Source organism: Mustela erminea, chromosome 1 (genome assembly GCF_009829155.1).
Source record: "Mustela erminea isolate mMusErm1 chromosome 1, mMusErm1.Pri, whole genome shotgun sequence".
NCBI lineage: Eukaryota > Metazoa > Chordata > Mammalia > Carnivora > Mustelidae > Mustela > Mustela erminea.
Genome location: NC_045614.1, coordinates 153,837,695 through 153,861,477, shown reverse-complemented (window position 1 = coordinate 153,861,477; position 23,783 = coordinate 153,837,695). Strand labels below are relative to the sequence as shown.

The 23,783-nt window shown below is 41.2% G+C and overlaps 1 protein-coding gene across 2 annotated transcripts in view; it reads right to left on the bottom strand.

Moving 5' to 3' along the window:
• The window catches only part of HGD (homogentisate 1,2-dioxygenase), a 42,984-nt gene extending 24,538 nt beyond the window's left edge, over positions 1–18,446 (bottom strand). The window contains exons 1-4 of one of the 2 annotated variants that reach the window (XM_032347560.1): positions 18,147–18,446; positions 12,866–12,937; positions 11,957–12,045; positions 7,962–8,067 (exon numbers count right to left, since the gene is read on the bottom strand). In XM_032347560.1, the coding sequence (XP_032203451.1) occupies positions 7,962–8,067; positions 11,957–12,045; positions 12,866–12,937; positions 18,147–18,161 (282 nt within the window). In that variant the 5' untranslated portion in view covers positions 18,162–18,446. Of the gene's footprint in view, positions 1–7,961; positions 8,068–11,956; positions 12,046–12,865; positions 12,938–14,427; positions 14,451–18,146 lie in introns of those variants that run through there. The other variant, XM_032347569.1, reaches the window with a different exon arrangement.
• Positions 18,447–23,783: the final 5,337 nt, after the last annotated feature.

Here is a 23,783-nt window from a genome sequence, read left to right as displayed (position 1 = left end):
ATGCAAGTCACTATACTTTATTCAGACTTTCAAAAGTCTTTCATGAAAAGAAAACAGATGAACATATGGGAAGGGGGAAGAAAAGGAGAGATGGAAACAAACCATAAGAGACTCTTAACAATAGAGAACAGACTGAGGGTAGATGGAGGGAGGTGGTTGGGGGATGGGTAGAAGGGTGCCGGGTATTCAAGAGGGTTTGCCTTGTGATGAGCCCTGGGTGTAGTATGTAAATGGGGAATCACAGAACTCTACTCCAGAAACCAGTACTGCACTGTATGTTAACAAACTAAAATTTAAATTAAAAAAGTCTTTCATCAAGCTACAAAAAAAGTAACTCTTCATTAGATTTGAATGACATTTTTTTCACAAATAGAAACCTGGATTCCCATTTGAGTATAAAACTAAGAGCATTACATCCATTACTTAGATCCTAGCATAGAGCATGAAACATAATAGTCACTCAGTAAATATTTGTTGGATGACATTTAATTCTCACGACAACCTTCTGAGATACCTAGGATTATCATCTCAATTTTAGAAGTGAAAGGACTGATGGTTTAGAGAAGTTTTCTCTACTAAGAACAGATACCAAGATGCTCCCAGTTTCTCTTAGTAACCTACAACCTGAGCCTTTATATCCCTGCCTATCTTGTTCTGCATAGCTTCTAAATTCAGGCTTTGCCTCCCTTAAACGGTCTTGTATTGGTCTTCCAATCTTACCCTTATTTATTACTCCTCCAGTGCTAAGTTGCCCTTGCCCAGTCTGATTCCTGGGACCAGAACCTTACTAAGGTTCTTGTCCCAGTCTGATTTCTGGGACCAGAACCTTGCTAAGGTTCTTCAGTGTCAACATTCTTATTCAATCCCCTTATATTAATTCATTCAAATGATTTATTGGGGACCTCTCTGTGTGCCAGGTTTAATGTCCCATGCTGGCAGTAGACACTGACAGTCTCTGCCCTCAGGGAAACTGTTACAGAAGACCTTGGAAGGTGGACGTGTGGGCACTTTCTGATAGAAAAACAAGGAAATAGGTAAGTGAAATGACTTTGGAAGAGAAATGTTCCCTCGGGAATAAGTCTCGGCATACAGCCTATTAACATTCTTATATATGGAAAATAAGAGATACACACAATGAAATAATCTAGTTTTCAGAAAGTACCAACATCTTTCCAAGGAGTGAAACGCAAGTTGATGGAGATTTACTGTTAAAAGAGCCAGCAAGCTATCCAAAAGGGCTGAACAGAGAGCAACCTGTTCTCTAATACTTTTGGTAAACACCAGTGAATGCCTTTAGGAAAATGCAATCTAGTCTGTTTATAGAATGATGGGATCTGAGCTCTCAGGGAGTTAATTCAACAAGTATTTGTGGTTCTACTATTTGGAAGAAGACATGTGCTGAACACAGCAGGTCATATGAAGATGATGAGACATATTCTTAAATACCCTGAGAAATACATATAGGGCTCAAGGAAGAAAGTGGTCTTTAAGATGAATCATAAATTATGGGTGAGATTTGGATGGGTGAATATTTATAAGGAAAAAAGAGAAAATGCCAGATAGGTGAAAGAGCACAATGTACTGAGGTAGCTATTGCCTCAGGTATTAGGGTATTGCCCTGAAATGGTAAAAGTTCCAGTATGGCTGGTGGGTAGGGCACATGGAAGAGAGTGGAGGGTTTGAAAGATATGATGGTAAATTAGTGCTCTTGATTGCTTATCTTGGACACCTGCACAGGAAGAAGAGAGGGAAGTCAACTGTTGAGGCTTTGGGATGTTGAGGAGAAAGGATTGTATTTAGCCATAGATGATTTATGATAGTAAAAATGGAAACACTCTAAGTATCTGACAGTAGAATAATTGTCTTATAAACATATATTGGATTATAAAGCCAAGTTAAAAATTCCCTGTACTCAAGAAGTTTAAAAAAGACATGGGAAAAGGCACAAAATATGATGTTTAAATTAAAAAAAAAAAACAAAACCCATGAGGTAAAACTGTATTACAGCATGACTTTCATTAGAGTAAATATATACATAACTGATTTTTTTAAAATTGAAGTATAGTTGACACACAATGTGACATTAGTTTCAGATGTACAACTTAGTGATTTGACAAGTCTATACATGATGCTATGCCCACCACAAGTGTAGCTACCATCTGTCACCATGCAGTGCTATTATAATATTATTGACTGTATTCCGCATGGTGAGCCTTTTATCCCAATGACCTATTAATTCCATAACTGGGAGCCTGTATCTCCCCCTCCCTTTCCCATTTTGCACATCTCCGCACCCCACCCCCTCCCCTCTGGCAACCATCAGTTTGTTCTCTGTATTTATGGGTCTGTTTCTACTTTTGATTTGTTTGTATAAATGATTTGTAAAACAACATTAATATACGATTATTCACAGCCCTTCCTCTGCCCTTCCCTGCTTCTTTGGAAAACTCCAATTTGCCCATCCTCACGCCTTCCTTTCAAATCTTGTGAACTCCAGCCTCACCATGCAGATCCATGTTTCACGTGTGAATCTCCTAGGAAAGGGGATCGGAACCTACACCATAAGTTCATTCTCCAGGGGCAGAAAAGAGCAGGAGGAGGAGGAGGAGAATGAGGAGGAGGAGGAGCCAGGCTGTGAATCATATGAGGGGCTGAGCAGCTTGGGAAGATGCGCTGTGAAATGAGAGAGGACTTGGGTGTGAAATGGCTGGAGTCCGGGGGAATTGGGGAAAGGGGAGTTTACCAAGTGTTCTTGTAGGTCATGTATTGGGTATTCTTTAGTGTTCTCAGGAGAAACAAATGAAGATTGGAATTATTCTCAATTACTTTTGGTTTCTGGCTGCATGGGACCCTAGATCTTATTTACAATGTTTAAAAAAAAAAAAAAAAAAGACTAGAAAGAAGGATACGGAAACATTTCAAGTGGTTAGTTCTGCATTGATGGGATTATTGGGCATTGACACTCTTTTTTTTTTTAAATTTTATTTATTTATTTGACAGAGAGAAATCACAAGTAGGCAGAGAGGCAGGCAGAGAGAGAGGGGGAAGCAGGCTTCCCGCTGAGCAGGGAGCCTGATGTGGGGCTCCTCGATCCCAGGACCCTGAGATGATGACCTGAGCTGAAGGCGGAGACTTAACCTACTGAGCCACCCAGGAGCCCCCAGGCATTGACATTCTTATTTTAAGTTTTGAATAGAAACATATTAATAGTGGGGAGTGCATTATTGTTGTTTAAAGAAGATACAGTTTCAATAGGGTAGTCTGGGCAGGCTCAACTATGAAGGGTTGAGAGATGAGTGGGGGTGATAAAATGGATTTAGATTTCTTTCTTAGAAATCTTGTGTGAATAGGAGAGGCTTGGTCAAAAGCTTTAAAGAAGTGGGAAATCCAGGACATTTTTGGAGAGAGGGAGCTTTTAGGGGTAGTAGAACTGAATAGTTTGACAAATTAAACAGCAAATACCCTGGAAGGGTGTATTTTTAGGAAGCATTTTTGGTAATTTGCATGTCCTAGAGGAAAAGGGAATTTTATGGCTTGGTCTTTAATTAGCTATGAGGTGTTTATCACTTGGTCCAAATTATACTGGTTGAGAAATAAGAGATAATTCCCTTAGCTGAGTCTTAACTGGCTTCAGTCTGACTTTCTGAAAGTCAAAAAGTTAGGGATTTAGTAATAAGAAAGATAAACTTTAAAGGACTCTGATCTTTAGAGGGGAATGCTGATTCAGGAATGCTAATTGAAATCTGCAAAATCACAGTTAAACTCGTTGTAGATTCGTTTGTTAGATTCTGAGATTCCAGAAGTTAGAGGAAAGTACATGATGAGCAAAATTAGGTATATTTCTTATGTGAGATATTAATGGATTGAACTTGTTAAGTCCATAGGCTGAATCTAAATACACTCAAAAAGATGTTTGTTTGTTTGCTTGTTTGTTTGTTTGTTTCAAAAAGAGTTTTCATAAATTCTTAGACAATTGATTAAATATATGCTAAGAGGAAATAAAGGTTTTGGGAACATCATCCTCAGTCTTCCTGGCAATGTATCAAAGGTGACAGTGATGATAGCATACTCCATGATGCTCTCCTGAAGGAAATATTAGGTGATTTTCAAGTCTTCAAATTCCCAGAGATGACTAATTTGGGGAGTTGGTGAAACTGGTGAATTATTTATTTTGGTTTGTGACAGGTGAAGACATACCTATGATACAGGCTTCAACAGAGAAGTACTGTCAGATGGGTACCCAGATATAATTTTCTGAGACTTTCTTGATGAGAGTCTAGCATCCATACTTGGAAGAGGTTATGAGAGGGGTGAAGTGATGAATGCAGATTGCTGTGGTTATTAATGAAGCATAAAATTGGAAAGAGATATTAACTTGTCAAGAAGGTGTAAATGAAAAGACAAAAGAATCGACGTAGCATGAACAGCCAGGATGTGTGCATCAGGGCAAAGGAAGCTGGACAGCAGGGGAGGTAAGTCACAGGACAAGAGGATAATAAACCACTACCTTGGCAGAGTGGTTGCTCACAGAGACAGTGTTGAGTTCTGGGGCACGGCTGTCCCAAGGTGTGTGAGCACAAGGTCATAAATGGAAAGAAGGGAAATAATGGGGAAGAAATTCACTTGGTGGCCATCGTAAAGACTGTGTTCGAAGAAATTCAAAACTGGAGAAAGGTAACAAGTCGGAGGAGAAGCGCAAAGGGAGGCAGGAATGGGAAACACAGGGAAGGAGAAAAAACAAATGTATATTGAGTATCTACTAGAAAGCAAGCAGAAACTGTTGGTGCAGCTCTTTTGATGCCTCTGCGGTAACTCAGGCTTTTCAACACAGTTAACTCAAACTTCCCTCTCAAAGTGTGTGTTAACCAGTTACGAAACAATAAAAGAACATGCAAAAATCGCATACTTGACTCTTGCCTATGAGAGACTTCCATTTTCTCCTTTGTTAATCTACATCATTTGAGTTTTTATTAAGTATGCATTGCTTTTATAACAAGACAAAACCAGAAAAATTCTATCAGGGTGAGGTTAGCTTCCATGGATAACCTACCCATACTACAAAATAATTACTGTAAAGGGGTATATTCATGTTAAATAAAATGTATCTAAAATAGTCATAGAAATAATAATATGTTAAAAACATGAGCATGTTACTTCTCACCCTCACAGGAAACACATCACACTCACATTTTCCTTAAAGGTCAGGCTTAAAACCTGACTTCTACCCCAAATAAATTATACAAACATAAGTGTGGCTCCACTGTTGGCTATACATCATAAAAAAATCTATGAAGTTGTATTAAGGTTATAGAGGCTTTGATGACTGGTGTGGATGATATGAGTAGTCAGGGGCACTGAAATTTCCCACTCTGTCTTATTTACCACTAATTATTTGGTAGTTATCATAAGAGCCCCATGGGGGATGTCTGGGTGGCTCAGTTGGTTAAGCATCTGCCTTTGGCTCAGGTCATGATCCCAGGGTCCTGGGACCAAGCCTCTCACTGAGCCCCTCATTGAGCCCTGCATCTGGCTCCTTGCTCAGTGGGGAGCCTTCTTCTCCCTTTCCTTCTGGCAGTCTCTCCCACTGCTTGTGCTCTCTCTCTGTGTCAAATGAATAAATAAATTCTTAAAAAAAATAAAGTCCCCACAATTTGAATTCCTGAATATTTACCTATGGCCTTTCCCTGCAATCCTTCTTATAGTCTAGCTCAACTTGTGTAGTTAGTTCTCCAATTCAGTGTACATAAGAATTACCATACAGAATGGCATACACAAAACCACATATCCTATAATTTGTGGGTAATTCAAGGGATTTTTCAGAGATAATGTTGTTTGTACTTAATTTTTGTCTTACTTGCTGATTCTACAACCACCCTATTCCTTTGTATAGTATGAGATTTGGCTCCACTGGAGAGGGCTAGCAGAAATTTAATTGGGTATTCCCTTATGCTGCCTGAAGAAAAGAATAGGGAAAATCCCTGTGACTCATACACCCTCTCAATCATCCAAAATTAGTATATATATTAAATGCTTAATTTATTTAGTTTAACCAGGAATCCTATCAAAGTACAAGTATCCCTCCTTTATATTTTCTAATAGAAGATAGAGTTCCATTATTAAGCAATCAGGTCTATCTATTGGTCAAAAACAAACAAGCATGACTATTATAACTTTAAAAGAGGAATTAGCAAATTTGAGATGTAAGCCATTGAGGAATCCGTGAAATTCCCAGAGAATAAGCAGTGACTTTGGATAGAATGATTTATGGCCCTTTACAAGGTGAGTGGGGAACTAGATGGTTAAATGAAGATGGTCTGCCAGGGGCATTCTTAACCTGAGGGTGGGAGAGAAAGTGGTCAGATTGGCCTGGAATAGGAAGCCAGGTGAGACTCAAGGACGAGGTGAAGACAAGAGTCTCCACGTTGGTGGTGCAAACTGTGGTCTGCACAAGAGCCCTGACTGGAGGAAGCAGAAAGGGACAGGAGCTGAAAGCCGGATTTTGGGACTTGGTAGGCACGGTGCCTGCAGGGTTGGGGGCTGGTGCAGGGACTGACCTTTTCCCATATGCTGAGAGGCAAAAATAGGCCAGTGGTGAACAGGGAGGATGTTGGCTTCATGCATTAAACTTCACACAAGTTTAAGAGGCAGTCATTTAGACAACATATCTTATTTTCAAAATGGCTATGAGACGGCTAACATTTTAAGTTGTTAACTCACATTTGGCTTTCACTCTGAAGGCCTCCCTTCTGTCCCTGCTGGAGAGAAGTAGGTAGCACTCAGGTACACAGTTCTCTGAGATTTCCGTAATTAGGAGAGGTGGAGCAGAGCAGGAAATCAAAAGTGACTATGATTATGCTGGCTTTTGTTAAGCATTTAGGGGAAAGGGATTTGTAGGTATAGACATAATGTCTTGGGAAACAAAGAGGAGGCATCAAATTTCTGTGGGCTGTGGGAAGGAGAGAATGAGAGAGAGAGAGAGAAATGAATGGGTGGCTGATGGGTCTGTGTGGAATTTGAATACCAAGAAGAGTCTTGAACCTGTACCCAGCAGTTCCAAGTAGGAGGGAAGAGTTGTGTGTCTTACCTGGGACAACAGAACCAAAATTGGACTGGCAGATGACTCCATGCCCAAGCCTCTGCCTGATGACAGCAGAACAGTGCGCATCTCAACATTACCCAGGGAGGGAGGGCCAACCAGCAAGGCCCAACCCCTACTCCTACTTTGGCATTGTTTAAAACCAGTGATTCCTAGGCAAGACTGACATGAAGTTGTTTTCTGCCAATTTGGCAGAGAGGGACTTTAGAATAAAAAAATAATATAAAATGAATAAATACATTGACCTGAATATAAAATTCAAGGTTTTATACTCGATATTATATTGCTTCCTTTAAGTGATTATATCAACATGGCTGTATCCGAGCCCTGGGTCTTGCCTCTTATGTGCCAGGCACAGTGTGAAGCACGTTCACACCTGTTCTTTCATCCCAACAGCACTGCATGGCAGATGTAATCACCTCGGTGTAGAGTTGAAACACGGTTGTTCAAAGACCCAGCAGGTAAGTGGGGGAGTGGGGATGCAAACCCGGGTCTGTTTTGCTTCCTGCATTATATACCTGTTATCCGTGGCGTGTCCCTAAGCTGGACAAAGGAGGTATACTGGAGTTCTCAAAGGTAAAAAAACAAAAACAGATCTCAGTCCACTATAGTATTGCATCTCTCTCATTACCAAAAGCAGAGTAAAACACACACACACACACACACACACACACACACACACACACACTCGTGCACGTGAATAGTCAATTCCAAAATTCCCACCCAAGTATGAGCAAAAGAACAGATACACTTTAATATTGATATTTTTTCAATGTCTAATTTCTCAAAGACCCAGGTTTGACTTAAATATTTGTAATCAAGGTTTTGGATACATGGCATGTGCCAACGCACAGGACCAGTTTACCTGGTTAGGGTCGGGGTCAACTTCATCCCAGTTGTGAGTGATATGGCCTTGGTCGATGGATTCAAAGGGCTTGTGAGACACTGAAGGTAGAATCCTATACAGCCAACTGGGGGAAAACAAGGACACATAAGCCTTAGGGTGGTGTTATGAGGGATAGGCAAACTGGCTCAGGAAGTAGGATCCAGAAGGTGCTCAAGTCAACGATTTGTGGGCTTTAATGTGAGAAACAATGACACAGCATTACTTCTTAATAGCCACTGCTGCTCATAGCCACTGGCCTTTTCCCACCTTTCCACTCTACCCATCACTCTTCAAACTGAGGCTCCTGGCTCTTGTGGTTCCCATGCTAACAAAAAATGAAGCATTGTCTTTCCCAATGACAATTACAAAGGAAGGGGAAAAGTACCTTGAGGGATAAGTGTACAGGAAAATCCATAGAAAAACATCAGTGTGTATATGTCATTGGATACTAATTCTTACTCTGGAAAGTGAGGACAATGAATCCTACAAAGATTGAGAGAATATGGGTAGTTTCTTTGCTATTTTTGAGAAATTAAAAAAAAATTATAACAGTAATACATGCTATTGGTAGAGATAATTTAAGTAATTCAAATTCCCTAAGGGCAAATGGGTCCTTCAATTTCTCTTTCAATTTCTTCAGATCCAATTACCAGCAGCATCAGAGCTTACCAGTGTTCCTGTGTATTCTCATATATCACTAGTGCATATATAAACAAAATTGCCAAATCATTGTACCACTTTGTTCTCAAAACAATAATGAGTGAAAGTGACTGATAACTCAAGTCTTCAGAAATATGGGGTATTATTTTTTTTTAAAGATTTTATTTATTTATTTGACAGACAAGCAGGCAGAGAGTCAGGCGGAGAGAGGGGGAGAAGCAGGCTCCTTGCTAAGCAGAGAGCCCGATGCGGGGCTGGATCCTAGGACCCTGGGATCATGACCTGAGCCGAAGGCAGAGGCTTTAACCCACTGAGCCACCCAGGAGCCCCTGGGGTATTATTAAAAATAATTTTGGCCTTATAGGTAACAAATAGTATCTCATTTTTATTTTGTATTTCCTTTATTATGAGTAAGGTCGAGAATCTGTATGTTTATTGGTCCTTTGTAATTTTACTATGAGTTACTTGTGTCCTTTACCGTTTTTCTATTGGGTTTTTTTTGTTATATTAATTTGTAAGATGTTTAGGAAATTAACACTCTGTACTCCAACATCGTAAGATCTGTGCATATATTCTTATAGTAAGTATATTTGTAATTTTGTTTTCTTTTTTCTTTCCTCTCTTCCTCCCTCCCTCCCTTCCTTCCTTTTCAAGTTTTATTATCTGTATACATAAGGCCTGAGACAAAGATCCCCCTGCCAGGACCCAGACCTCAGGCTTCCGGAAGAGAAGAAGAGTGATGCAGAAGTCTTGAAGGACACCAGGAGAACTGTCCAGAAGTCGAGAGGGACTCTGAAACTCGCTAAGCGGGACCCATGTCTTTTCAGAGGCCATCACTCTGGCAGTGTACAGAATGATAAGAAGCACTACCTCTGACAACGGAAGACCAGACCTGCTTGAACAGGCTGTGGCCCCTTAAGCCCTATGTCAGTCTACTTCAAGGGCTGGAGTCTGCCTGGCCCCACAATGAACCATTGGGGAGATAAAAGGGGTAGATTTGTCTAGTGTCCATTTGATTCCTCCACTTTTAAATGATATGACCTTAGACCTTGGACTTCAGGCTATGAATAAACTGAGTTTCTGCAGCTTCCAGTAGTGTCTAGAGTTAAGGGAATGTATGTATATCTTAGAAGCAACTCTGTGATCCTGGGCAAGTTACAAAAATTCCCTGATCCTGTTTCTTATCCTTATCTCCTAGGATTGCAAGGATTCAGCTTCTGTATCTAGAATGACTCACACACAGTAGGTGCTCACTTACTAGATATAAGTTGAATTGTCTGCCTATCCCTAATCATCCAGGTTTTTATCATGGTCCAGATTTTCCACATTATCTGTATTGACTCTCCCCTCTCAATACCTAAGGGCTCAGCTAACTAATCAGATAAAAATTAACCCTTGGTGGTTGTAATCTCTGATAGTTTTGTGAGAACCCACCACTCTGTGGTTTAAAGGAGTAGTGACTCACTCTAAGAATCCCAGGCTTGCTCACCTATGGAGGGAGCTGGTTCTTTCTTTCCACTTGGGATTTTGAGCATTTTCACAAAATTATTGTGGATACCTTCGCAGAGTTCTAAACAGATGGGTGAGCCAGGCCTAGTGTCCCTTATTTTTTAGCTGTTTACAAAACTCCCCAGGCAGCACTACATTGCCCTGGACAGAGATTTAATTCTGATTCAAGGAAAGGTGCCAGCTTCTTAATGAAATGCCAACAGCTCCTTTTCAGCCTCCTGGAACAGAGCTAAGCTCCTGCTGGCTGAAGATACCGCTGAATAATGGGGGTAGGCAGCAGAATCTGGAGTCCAGGTGTCCCATTAGCGAATGGGCCATAAAATCAAGAACATAGTCATGGAGGCTAGGTTGTCATAAATTAGAACGGACAGAAATTGTCAGTGTGCTTACCTTACCTTGACTGTTTGGGATTGTAGAGAAAGAGAGAGATGATTAAATGGCAATAGACTTAACCCCCAATTTTGGGAAGTATGAGAAACTCTCTCTTCTTCTCTCCATGCCCATAGTTATGAAGAGAGAAGCAATATTGATATGGACACGATTGCATAGCACTTGCCATAGTTCACACTGAGTTCTCTGACACAACCTAGAGATACCCTGTACTGCGGGAAAAACTCAGCTATGGCAACAGTAATGATGATCAGGAAAATTAATGTTCATTGAGCACTCACTGTGTGCCAGGCAATGTGCTCAGTATTTTATAGGCATTCTTTCCTTTAATCCTCACCACAACTATGAAATAGGTACTATCATTATCTCTTTTACAGATGAGGAACTAGAGGCTCTGGGAGGGTAGATGACTTGCCCAAGGTCACACAGCTGAAAAGAGAAGGAGGCAGGATTTAAACTCCGGGACCTTACCCCAGAGTGGGCATAATAAACCACCAAAGAGAACCACCTTTTTTATTTGCGTGGTCCATTGTGCTGTTGTACTGGTTATCTCTTCTGCTTCTCAGGAGGAGTCTGTGCAGGTATACCCAGTCCTTCCCACTAAGCAGTACCAGACCAACTGCCCTCATCCCAGATCTCCAATATCAGGAGCAGCCCTCTTCACAGAGGCCCTAGCCTGATATTCCTATAATTTGACACTACTCGATTAAGCCATAGCACTTACTGCCTCCCTAAACCACACATCTATTGCATTCAACCTGCCCCACGGGAGTCAGTCAAGGGAATGAGTTCATTGACCTGGCTTGTGGGATTAGAGCAAACATAGAAAATGACACATTGTGCTAATGAATGTGCTTGGTTTCCAATAAAGGCAAATTCCAAAGAGTAAAACCTTATTAATTCAAACCACAAGGGGCCATAATACTTGAACTTTCAACTGCCCAAGTTTAGTTATACAATATTTTTATGCAAAGAACATAATACTTCATAATACTTCATCTTCTAGAGAAGGTATACTGAATCATCTATAATTCTGAGTTAACCATTATTTAAAAAAAAAAAAAAAATCAAGTAAACCAAAATTGGAAACTCAACCGAACAGTTTATTGAGGGCATTCTCTTAGGGGAAGGCCAGTTTATTAGGGACATTTTCTTCTGAATATAAGTGAGAATTTATAAATGGAGCTGGACGTGTGTGTTTTCCAGACTCCATGCAACCAGTCTCTCACTTTCTTCCACCAGTCACTTGATACTAGCTGGAGATGAGGCCCATCCCCTGATCTCACCCAGAGCACAGCCTGTGAAGAGCAGAATTTTGGGCAGCCGTGGAAGGCTATGGCCCAGCATAGGAGCCAGCACTAAGTACTAGTCATAAATCCCACAGTCTGCAGGTCAGAATTATCCTAATACTGTACCTTCTTTTATTTGTGCTCCGTGGACAAGTGAAAGCAGATCCTGAGAGCTGCTCAGCATACAGATTGTAAGGGCAGACTTGAGGATTGTTCTAAAACAAAGGAGGCGGTAAACAACATCACTTCAATCAGAAAACCATCCCAACCTTCCCACCAAGCAATTCAGTGGGGGCATTCTGTCCTGGATGGGGACGCTCTGGAGCACTGCACATGACCATCCCTAACCCATACACATACTTTTTGTAGCAAATGTTTAGGTGACTTTCCCCTTGATTAGAAAAGTGAAACCTGCATAATGTAGAACATTTATAAAATATAACCTGTTATCTCACCATCCAGAAATAACCCAATGTTAACACACTGGTATATTTCCTTCCATTCTTATCCTTCAAGATGGGGATCCCGTGGTGAATGATGTGTGTAGTCCTATAATGATCACACCTTTTTATTTTAGAGCAAATATTTATATCATAAGCATTTTTTCATGCTGTAAAATATTCTTCAAAATTTTCGAAAAAAATTTTTGTTTGCCATATTTTTGCTCTTGTAACCAACACTAGGGTAAACATCTTTGTGAATACATTTTTAGGACTGGTTATTTTCTTATCACTGTCATATCTCCGGCTGTTCAAAGGGACAGTAAGGAAGTCCTCTTAACCTTGAGCCTAGGGGATCCTCCTGAAAGTCCTAGAGTTAGTCTCACTATTTCAGATTGGGTGCTTTCCCATAAGTAGTCACCACCCCACTTTAATCTTTGTATTGTCATTGTTCTGTATCCTAACTGTCTTAAAGATTTGTGAAACTCCTAGACAATCTCAGGAACAATGGTGGGTGGAGGTGCTTTGGCCTGAGGGCTATTTATTCATTCCTACAATTCAGAGCTCTCTGAGCTAATATTCTATTCATTCATACCTGTCCTTCTGGCAGGGCACCTGGGCAGCGAGGGTCTTCTGAGGCACACTCGTTCCCAAATCCAGGAATGTACTACATATGACAAAGACACAAAAGCCATCATTAACAGGATTAAAAGAGCATGTCACAACATTGATAGTCTAAATGAAAATAAGAATTTCCATATGGACATGTGTTTGTGTATGATGTTCATATAAAATATGTTTTCTTTTGTCTCAGCATGTGGGCCATTCAGGAAAGGAAATAAGCTCTATGTGAATTTTAAAGACCACCAATCTATTGGGAGAAGACTGAAGCATATTGCATAGACTCTCCACCCTTAGCTGTACTTAGTTGATTTATGGGCTTGTTCTAAACGATCCCACTCCAAGAACAGCTTCTTTATTTCTTTTTTCCAGCAGGGAGTTCTGGAGAAGGGAGATAACTCAGGCATCCTGTCATCTCCAGATTCTTGGGATCTTGCTGGGCCTGAATGGCAACCTCCCTGAGTAGGGAGCCCCATTCCCCTCCACACGGCTGAAATAAGCAGCCATGAAGAGGCAATACGGGTCCAATCTACAGCAAACCCTTATTATCTGGTTCACCTATGGAACACTTGTGTATATATTTCTATTTTTGTGATACATGAAAACACATTGGAAGATATGAGAGGCTTTCAGGAGGAGTGTCAGACCAAGCATGTCCACCATGGTACCATGGCAACTACTTGAGTGCCAGCTTTTTACTCTGTACCCAGAGGGGAAAAAAGTTAGGGACTTTCTTAACAAAGCAAAGTATGGGAGCCCCTGCATTTACTCTTAAAACACTTAACACACCTGTGAGTTCTTGTTTACTGTCTGGCTTCTCTGTCAGTTGATAAGACCCATGGAATCTGTGACTAGAACAGTCCTGTTTACCTGTGTGTGCTCGGTGCCTGGTTTACCAGAAGGTACTCAACAGAAGATATCTATTGTCTGATTTAGCCTTTCCCTTAGAGTCTATTCTGAGTGTATGTGTGATGCTTAAAGTGGGGTTAGAACCCACTCTCCTCTCACTTAAATATATGAAAAAAAAAAGGCCATTTTCTTCCCAGAGTTGTTCCTAATAAATGTACTTAATTTTAGCCTAGGATAATGAAAGTGCAGCCTTGTTCAGTGAGTGAAATGCCACCATCTGAGCACATGTCTTTAAGAGATATAAGAAGGATGTAAGTGGGTGGAGGGTAAGCCCTCCAGAGTTCTCAGCAGCGTGGAGAAGGATGAGCTAAATGCATTATGCCTGGACGTGTAAGCAATGATCAGGCCGATAACTGCTATATTGGGGAGGAATATCAAATATGAAAAGTTATGACCTAGAAAGCAATGGAAGCGAAATTATTCTTTTTGCCTCCAGACACATTTTTTTTTTTTTTTGTATATGTGAAATCTGTCAGCACTAAAAACACCGAGTTCTATTATACACAGATAGGTTAACAGCAGCAGCATGCAGTTTGGGCTGATTTCTTGGGGAAATGGCCGAGCATCCAGCATTCCGGCTCTCCACTGAATACAATTTTCTTCTTTCAGAATGGACCTCATGCTCACCGTCAGTGGGATTGAATTTGAGCTGCTGAGAAATGGTAATGATCCTAAATTATCTTCAATTCCGTAGAATGGAATTTTAGACCAGTCTTGTGACTGAAGTCACTGAGCATTACATCGCCTTCACTTTGCTCAACTGCCCTATTGTTTCTCTCTGCAAGAGAGGCAGGGAGATTTGAGTGCTGAGGAATACGGAGGAACCTTCTCCAGGCATGGGTGGGTTTACTTATTAATACCTTCCCCATTCTTCCCAACTGCTGGTCTCAGAACAGAGTCCAGAGTTATATGTATTTTGGGAACAAGGGAAAAGACACTTAGTATATGTAGTGCTGAAGCATTTGCTTTTGACTGCTTTAAAAAATAGAAAAGAAAGGAGAAAGAACAGCTGGTAGTTTGGAAGGGAGCCACCCAGCTCCGAGAGAGGTGTGAGTTCTGAGCCGGTTTCTGCATCTAAGCTGTGGTGCATTGGCAGAAGAGGAGGCGGAAAATGCTGACTCACTCTCCAGTCAGTCGGCTTTTCTAATCCTCAGAGAGAAGAATTACAGATGAGTTTATTAGAGCTTTCAAATGCTATGTCCCTTACTGCCGAAGGCACCTGACTTGAGGAAGCAGTATTCTGCAGCTGCTTTCCCAAGGCGCCGAGATCAAGGGCAGAATCGGGACTCTGCTTATATCAGCTGTGAAAATCCAAGCATTCCACCGCAGCTGGTTCAGTGACTGTGTACAAATACACCTTATGCAAGAAGAAAAGAAAATCTAACATTAAGCAAGTGAGTTTGTATGTTTCCTTCAGTCCAGGTTCTTGAATAACTGGACCCATCATAAAAATATGATTTCACTTTTTTTCTGAGAGAATGATCTGAATCTTTTCTAAATGAAAGGGCAGATCACGGGGCTCCAGGTGATCTGCTGGTGGTGCTGCTGGTGGTCTGGCAGCTGCCTAGTATACCGCTTTTTAATCCTTATCTGGTCCCCAAGATGTGCTCTGTGTGTCAGAGTAAGTTTATGAGGTGCTCTCTCTGGACTCTGATTCTGGGTAACACTCCTGTGGGATGGGCACTGCCTTCCACTGAGCATAAAGGAAAGAGAGAGAAGTCAGGGTGGAGAAGCAATTTGAGCTACCTTGTTCCTGTGGAAAGGGTCCAGTATTTCTGATGAATTGTGTTGGGAACAGAGAACAGAGGTTGTTGGGGACTTGTAGGTGATTGTGGTAGGCTGAGTCATGACCCTCAAAGTTACCTCTGTCGGAATCCCTGGGACCTGTGAGCGTTACTTCATATACTCAAAGAGACTTTGCAGATGTAGGTGAAGTAAGAATCTTGAGATGAGTTACCTGGATTATCTGGGTGCACCATAATTATAATCACTTGTCCTCCGTAGAGGAAGGGAGAGAGAAATCTGATTACAGGAGAGGAAAAGGCAGTGCCATGAGGGGAGCAGAGGCTGGGGTGGTGCATATCCAAGATGGAGAAGAGGCCTCCATCACAGAATGAGGGCAGTCTGGGGAAGCTGGATTTTGGCCCTGGGAAAATGATTTACAGTTTTGATCCCGAGAATTGTAAGAGAATAACAGGTGTTGTTTTAAGCCACTAAGTTTATGGTCATTTGTTATAGCAGAAATAGGAAACAAATAAAATGACAGTATTAGGGGTTCCCACCTCTGAGGGAGAATAGAATCACCCCCAGAAATTGGTTAAACACAGACCCAGACCTAATGAATCAAAATATTTGGTGGGGTGGGAGGTGGAGGGCAAAGTTTGGATATTAAACAGCCCTTCATTTTAGAAATGAGGAAATCAAGATTTGTCGAAGTGAAGCAATGTAGAAACATGGGGTGATCTTTTTGAAATTTAATTTTATTATTTTGTCTTTTGAATTTTCTTCCCCAGTTATGCTGCTTTTATCTAAGTGTGATTTCATTTGAGGCTTTGTGTTGATATATCTATTAAAATGAAATAAAAGCTGAGAAGCATATTTTTTTTTGGCTTATATAATGTTTATTGATTAGAATGATGCAATCTGGCTCTCTGTATTTGGATTCCTGATCTCTAGAGCTAACCTTTGCTTGTGGAGATTAGACAGCAGGCAGGGAAGAAAGCCTTTGAAATTGAGAACAAAGACCGGCATGCAATTTACATTGGTCTGCTGGTGCTGTGCATAATAAGTTGCTAAAAATTTCAGCAGGATAGGACTTTAGATATAATTTATTTATAAATGGTAAGGATGTTTCCAACCCCTGCTGAACTCCCCCATAGGATTTTCATCAGGAAACAGTTTTTTAGGCACTCTCCTTCTGAGACTTCAGCTACCACCATTGATATGATGCTCTGTCATATCTATTCTCCCCGCCCAATCCACTCCCTGAGATCCAGACCCATACATCCTACCTCATTTTGGGTATCTCAACTTGGCTGTCCCTTCAGCTGCAACTCTCTTGGCTCTCAGAACATTCTGGGCTGTCTGCAGGTGCCATGCCTTTGTACTCAGTGTTTCCTCTAGCCCCTGACCTCTTTTCATTTAGCCAATTTCTACCTCTCCCTTGAGACTCAGCTCGGAAACAGCCTCCTTCAAGAAGTTTCTCTTGACCTTCCCAGTCCAGACTCAGTTCCTTTCTGATTATAATCTGTGGCACCAGTACTAACACATAATATTTGCTGAATGAAAGAATGAGCGTTCTTTTGCAGCCTTTTTAACTCTTGGTGAGGCATGAAGATAAGCTCATTTTCCTCAGTGTGGAGTGATTTCAGGATCCCTATCAACTAGGGAGATGTTTGATTCTTCAGGCTCAGTATCAGCTGAAGGACATTAGGGAAGTGCTCAAACTCTGTATCCTGAAAGAAGCCTGCAGTGCAGCCACTTGGCTTGAGTAAAAGTTCTGGGCAGTTCTATTCAGTTCCACATGCATGTGTCAGGCCCTGTATTAGGTATGGTTTTAGACACTGGGGGAAAAAATCCCTTTACCTGGACTGAAGGCATTCAGTTCATTAGATGCCACTAAAACTCCTTTCGGAGCCTGGGATCTGGATTCAGACAAACCAGGTTATGATCCAGTCTCCATCACTTGGAAGCAGTGACCTTGGGCAAGTCACTTAATCTCTCCTAACTTTCCTTCCCTTATAGGTTAAATAGAAACAAGAGGGCCTATATCCTGGATTTATTTTGAGGATTATAATATAAGTTAATTCATTAATAGCACATAACCCACATGTACTTTTCAATTGCACATTAAATAATAAAAAGTACTTATTTCCTAGAGGAAGTGCTAGGGCCTCTACTGGCCAAGGGCCGATTGTGGATCCTCAAAATAATTGACTGGATAAAGCAAATCTAATTGGTTGGCTGGAGACAGTCCAGGAAGCTGCAGCAGTGGGAAGATGTTGGGGCTTTGGGGCTGGGAAGCAGACACTGAGAAATGTGTCTGCCCATGGTGAAGGGGAGCACTTATGGTGTCTACAGGTTTCCAGGACATTTCAAATGAACAAAGGCAAGAGACAGACAACGAAGGCGTCATCTCCTTCATCTCTTCTCTTTATCACCTCTCCCTCAACCCCCCAGCCTCAGCCCCAGCCATGCCTGCGAACACAATGGCAAAGCCTCTGAACACAGGGTTTTGGAACGGGACCTTGTTAAGTCCTTTCTGACCCTGGTACTCTGGAATTCTCGGAAGCTTCCACAGGTTCTGGCTGAAGAAGCTGCAGCAAACTTGGCAGAGAGTCTCTTACCTTCAGCTCGGCCATTGTCCTTCTGCTGCAAGAGGGATGACTTCAGGAAACGCAGGCCCAGAGAGGGTATGAAGCCAAAATGCTTCTGTTCCTCCTTCAACCCACTCTCTGGATGTTATTCCCAGCACTTCACTGTGCTCCCTGGTTAGCAGGCAGCTCAAACGAGAGACAAGAATTGGCTAACTGATAACTAGGGAGAAAGTCCAGCATGCTTATTTTCAAACTGCTTACACAATTGCCTTTGGTTTTTGTTAACCCCCAGCTGTTTCTGGAAGAGTTTGCAGAGGCCTATCTTCTCTGCATCGGAGGTAAAGATTAGCCAATTACGTGTTCCAGTGAAAAGAAGGAGGTTTCTTACTTAAGTCAGAGAATGTAAAGCTCTCCAGGAAGGGAACCCTGGTAGGTAGTACCTGCTGTATGTGACGGAGGCTTCCCCACTCAGTCCGGACTCAGGCCCGGAAGGAAGAGGGCAGGGTGTTCACTCTCTGCAGAGTGTGACAGAATGAACAGTGCTTGGACACAGGTGTTTACACACAACAGCTTGAAACAGGGATGGGGGCTTGACAGTGTCTGCATGTGCCTCCAAGGGATGAGCTGGGTGAACTTTCCAGAGCCTGAAGTGCTTCACTTAGAGCAAACCGAGATGTTTACTACCCTTCCTCTTCATTTCTTAAATACATGAAGTGTTTTTTTATAAATTCATTAAGACTCTTGTTTCCTAATATGTTTATCCTTCTAAAAACAGATTGAGAGATTACTTTCCAGCTATCTTTTCTATGACTCCGTCATTCTTCATCTTGGCTGTTCTCCTTAGCCATGGTCAGACATTCACTTCTTGGCTAATTGTATTCAGGAAGAAAGAAACCATATATCAAGTACCTGTTTTTGCCAGATTTTTCCACAGACATTATCTCATTTAATTTCACAAAAACAATCTTGTACTAAGTTTTATTATCACAAACTTTAATGCAACAGACCAGGCAGGAAATGTAATCTAGGTGGTTTGTCAAGTTAAGACTTCTTTATGAAGCTCCAGTTTTTAAACACTGGCAACCAGAAATGAATGAATGAATGAATAAAACCATTGTGATAGATTGCAAAAATGTCCACAATTTTCTTCCATCCTGGTATGCATGCTCTTTTGTAATGTTGACTTTGCTGCTCTCCCCAGGGAGAGTAATCTTTTTCTTGACTCCTTAAATCTTAAATTTTGATTAAGAGCAAACACAACACACACAGGGCCTTGAAAAATGCTTGTGCCTCGGGATTTGTCCACTTCTTGCGATTACCATGCCAAGAAGCTGAGTTAGTCTCCTTGAGAATGAGAAACCACACAAAGAGAGAGGTTTGGGCAGGTTAGTCAGCACTAACTGCCGGACATGTGAATGAGGCAGTTGGTCTGCCAGATAATGACAGACATAGGAATGATCCCAGGTGAGAACAGCAGGAGAACCACCAGCAAAGCCTTGTTCAAATTGCTGACTCATAGAATTGTAAGCAAACAGAATGGTGTGTTTTATGCTATTAAGTTTTGGGGTGGTTTGTTAAACAGTGGGAGATAACAGATACAATGATGTAAAGAACATGCATGTAGGTTTGAAAATATGGGCTGCCAGTTTAGACCCTCTGCCCCACATAAATGGGTCTAAATTCCCTTCAGAGGTCCCCAGGCTCCAGCATACTGTGGTTGTAGCAGAATGATTTGACTGTGTATGAGACATTAGCAGGGAGGGGGCCAGACTAACGCAATAAATGACAGGTTGGTAGCACACTGTGTGGCTTGAAGCCTAAGTTCCAGGCAGTTATAGGACATCTCAGCATATGTCAGCATAGACAGATGACTCTGTTATTATGCAAGCTTCCCCGGAATTTATATACACACCTGGGAGGAAGTGGTGTGTGTTGAGAGAGGCCCCAATTTTACTGAGTCTGTTTTTGTTACTACTGCAGTATGCAAACTCAAAATCAAAAATGAATTTAAGAAAACATATTTCTTACATCTGACTTTATGGGCTCTTTGAATCTTAAATCTATTGATCCTGGAAGTTCGTCTTTGATGGTTAGGGGAAAAAAAAATGAGAGTCAATAAAAGACAAGGGAAAAACATTACTGCTTTATTTTTCCATAAATTCTTATGTTCTTTCCACTGAATCAGTTGTGAAACCAGATTTAAGAAGTGTCTAAGTTCTTTCCTAAGGTGCAGGAGATTTCCAAAAGTGTAAGAAAGTGGTCACAGATCCCTGACTGGATGAAAATTACTTTGAGAGGCTTGAAGATATTTGAAAATTGAATAACCTATCCCTGAACTTTATGGATTTCTCCCAACTGGCTTAACTGTATTTCCTTATTCTGTTTTTATGATTGTGACGCAATAAAACATGTCTTTGTGTAACTACTATGTGCCACGCACTATGCTATATACACAGGGGATATGAGAATAAATAAAACTCAGGAATTATCTGATTTTATATCTGATGATTTTCCACCTTTCTTAATGCAATCACACACTCATTGCTTTATTTTACAATTTTTGAGGACCTGCTATGTGCCAGATCCTTTGAGAGGTAGAGGATACAAGGATGACTAATGTAGTCCTATTCTCACTAGAGCACATGCTGGAGAAGACTAAAATAAACAGGCTTTTATAACAGAACCATACTTGCTGTGACAGGGAAGGACCCGGGTGCCATTAGAGGGATTGAGGGGCACACAGTCCTGAATAGGAGGGCAGGGAAGGCTTCCCAAAGTAGATGATATCTGAGCCAAGTCACACAGAATTAATCGGATAAGGCATGAGCAGAGGAAAAGAGTGTGTGCAAACATGGAGAAAAGAAAGAGCAGTGTCTTTAAAGAACCGTGTTTAGGGCAGAAATGGAGGTGTCTAGTGAGGGAAAGATCTGGAAGGGGAGAATTTTGGCAGACAACTGGAGCTGGGGAAGAGGCCTGCCTTCTGGGCAGGGTGTAGTTTTTAGCATTCAAAAGACACCCAGTGAAAAAAAAAAAAAAAGACACCCAGTGGAGAGAGCACAACGTGTAGGACTAGGCAAACAAATCCTGAACCAGACAGAGTCAGAGTATCAAAGTTGTGAGCAGCAAGAACAAAGATGCTAAAACCAGGCAAAGGAGGATAGTCTGAACTGATACAGGGAGCATGTGAGGTGGAGAATTTGAAAAGGACCAGGAATCGGAGAAACCACATATCTGCTTCTCTCAGATTCTAGTACAAATTGTTTACGCTCTACAAAAGCTCCAGAAGAAAAGTCAGAGAATGTCCAGACTCACAAGTAACAGGGAGTGGAGAGTAGGTCCCAAACCAAGTGTAAGAAGTGATTGACTAAAACTGCAGACCCCTTCTTTCATTGTACTTCAAGAGAATGCTATCAGGAAGTATTTTAACCTCCAGGTAGGAAACTGGAAGATTCTTCTCTAGGACAGTAATCCAGACATATTATATATTTTGATAAATAATAAAAATAAAAGGTAAATTTTTTCTGGAAATATTTCTTTTAATAAGATGGATGCCTCCCCCATTAGATCATACATCCATGGAATTAATAATTCTCACTTGTAATTTCTCACTTGTAAATCAAATAGTGATCTATCATTAAACATAATTTTTAATGACCTATCAACAACTGAGTTAGGTTCTCCTTTAATTTTGTTGCAAGGACATAATTGGAAAACTGCTTGCTCTGAAGAGGCTTGGTTACTCACCTATTGGAATCACTGACTTTAAATGTTACCCTTTCACTTGGATGGGCCTTTTCTAACTCATTTACTCAGAAAGAGTTGCGAAAATACATTAATTTTGTACTCCTTTGGCTGTATAATTATTTTTCACAAAAATGTTATTTTGGTATTTTGATAGATCAAGCAAGAAGCCTTGCCATGAAAGAATGTGCCGCAGCCTTGGAATTTTTTTTTTTTTTTAAGATTTTATTTATTTGACAGAGAGAGAGAGAGATCATAAGTAGGCAGGGAGACAGGCAGAGAGGGGGAAGCAGGCTCCCTGCTGAACAGAGAGCCCGATGCAGGGCTTGATCCCAGGACCCTGAGATCATGACCTGAGCCGAAGGCAGAGGCTTAACCCACTGAGCCACCCAGGCACCTCAGCCTTGGATGTTTCTTACCAAAATTCTTTGCTTTGCTCTCAGGAGCACTTCCTTAAGAGGTCTGTACTTTTCTTTAATAGTAATTGTATGAGTGGAATAAAGTCCTTAAATAAAATATTTAGAATTGTCTTTTTGTTGGCATCCTAAGACATATACTCCCTGGGGCAATATATCATATTCCAATGTAAAAGGTATCTTTTTGTTGTGGGAAAAGGACAATTGTGAAAGCACGCACAAGTGGGAAGTAACTGGAATTGAGCCGTGTTCACAAGCTGATCAACTTTAGCATACACGTGCAGATTGATGGCTTGGAAAATGATTACCCTAAACTTATCTAGGCCCATGTACCTCTTGGTGGTACTGAAAGTCTTGCGGTGGGGGAGGATATTCATACCCATCCCAGTTGGATGACCACTGATCCACACCAAGATAATGGAAAACATTACATCCTGGGAGCTGGGGATTATTACAGGGCAATGTGAAGGAGTGTGACAAGCCTGCAGAGCAATCACTCCAGGATGGACTTAGAGGAGTTACAGTTAGAAGTTCTCCAAGAAACAGACGGCACTGGTAGGTGTACTGAGCAAGATTTTACATATTTGGTGGGAGTTCAGGGGTTTCGTCTTTGATCAGTACTTACTGATGACCTTGGTAAAGTTTAGTGATTAGTCAGCTGAGAAAACAAATGTGGTAAAGGAAAGGGACCACAGATAAGATGGCAGGTCATCTTATTAGAAATAGATATACCTGGAACATAGAACATGGTAATAATAAAAATGGTAGCAGTACATCAGAAACAATCACTTCCTGTTTTGCCAATAGAGGATGTGATCATCATTTCATGATTGCTGTGGCATGTATAACCCTGAGGGACAAGCAGCTCAGTTCATTAAGGTGAGATCACAGAAAGGAAGCCCAAGGTGAATTTTGATGAACTGTAAAGGTGCCATTAAGTAGAGAGCCTACATTGATGTATTCTCTGCTTTGTGATAGGAGTTTATCATCTTTCCCAAAGTGTGGCTCCTGGACTATCTGCATCAGAATCACCTGGTTTGTCTATGAAAAATATAAAACCTTGGCTCTGTCCTATGTACACAGAATTTGCCAAGTGGGAGAGATGAAATCCCAAGATTTGCATTTTAAAAACTTCAGAGGAATTTAATGCACATTTGTTTAAAAGCCATTGCTCTGAGCCCTTTAATGGAGATGCTAATAGCTACTGAAAGTCGGACCCCTTTCGTATTCTACTGAGCAGCCCTGGTAGGCTCAAGCTCAAATTTTGCCTCAGGAAAATATACCAGGGAATATTTGAAGGGCTCGGGGTTCTCTCAGGGCTAGATCTCCCAGAAACTTTCCTCTCCTATTAAGTGATTTAACTCAGCCTGGGGACTACAGAGGAATGAATTTTTTATTTTCTTCTCCTCCTTCCCCCAAACAGTATCCTCCTTGGAATTTTAACTGATATTAAGTCAATGCAGACATCCTTTTAGATCTTCAAACTTCTTAAAATAGATGCTACTCATGC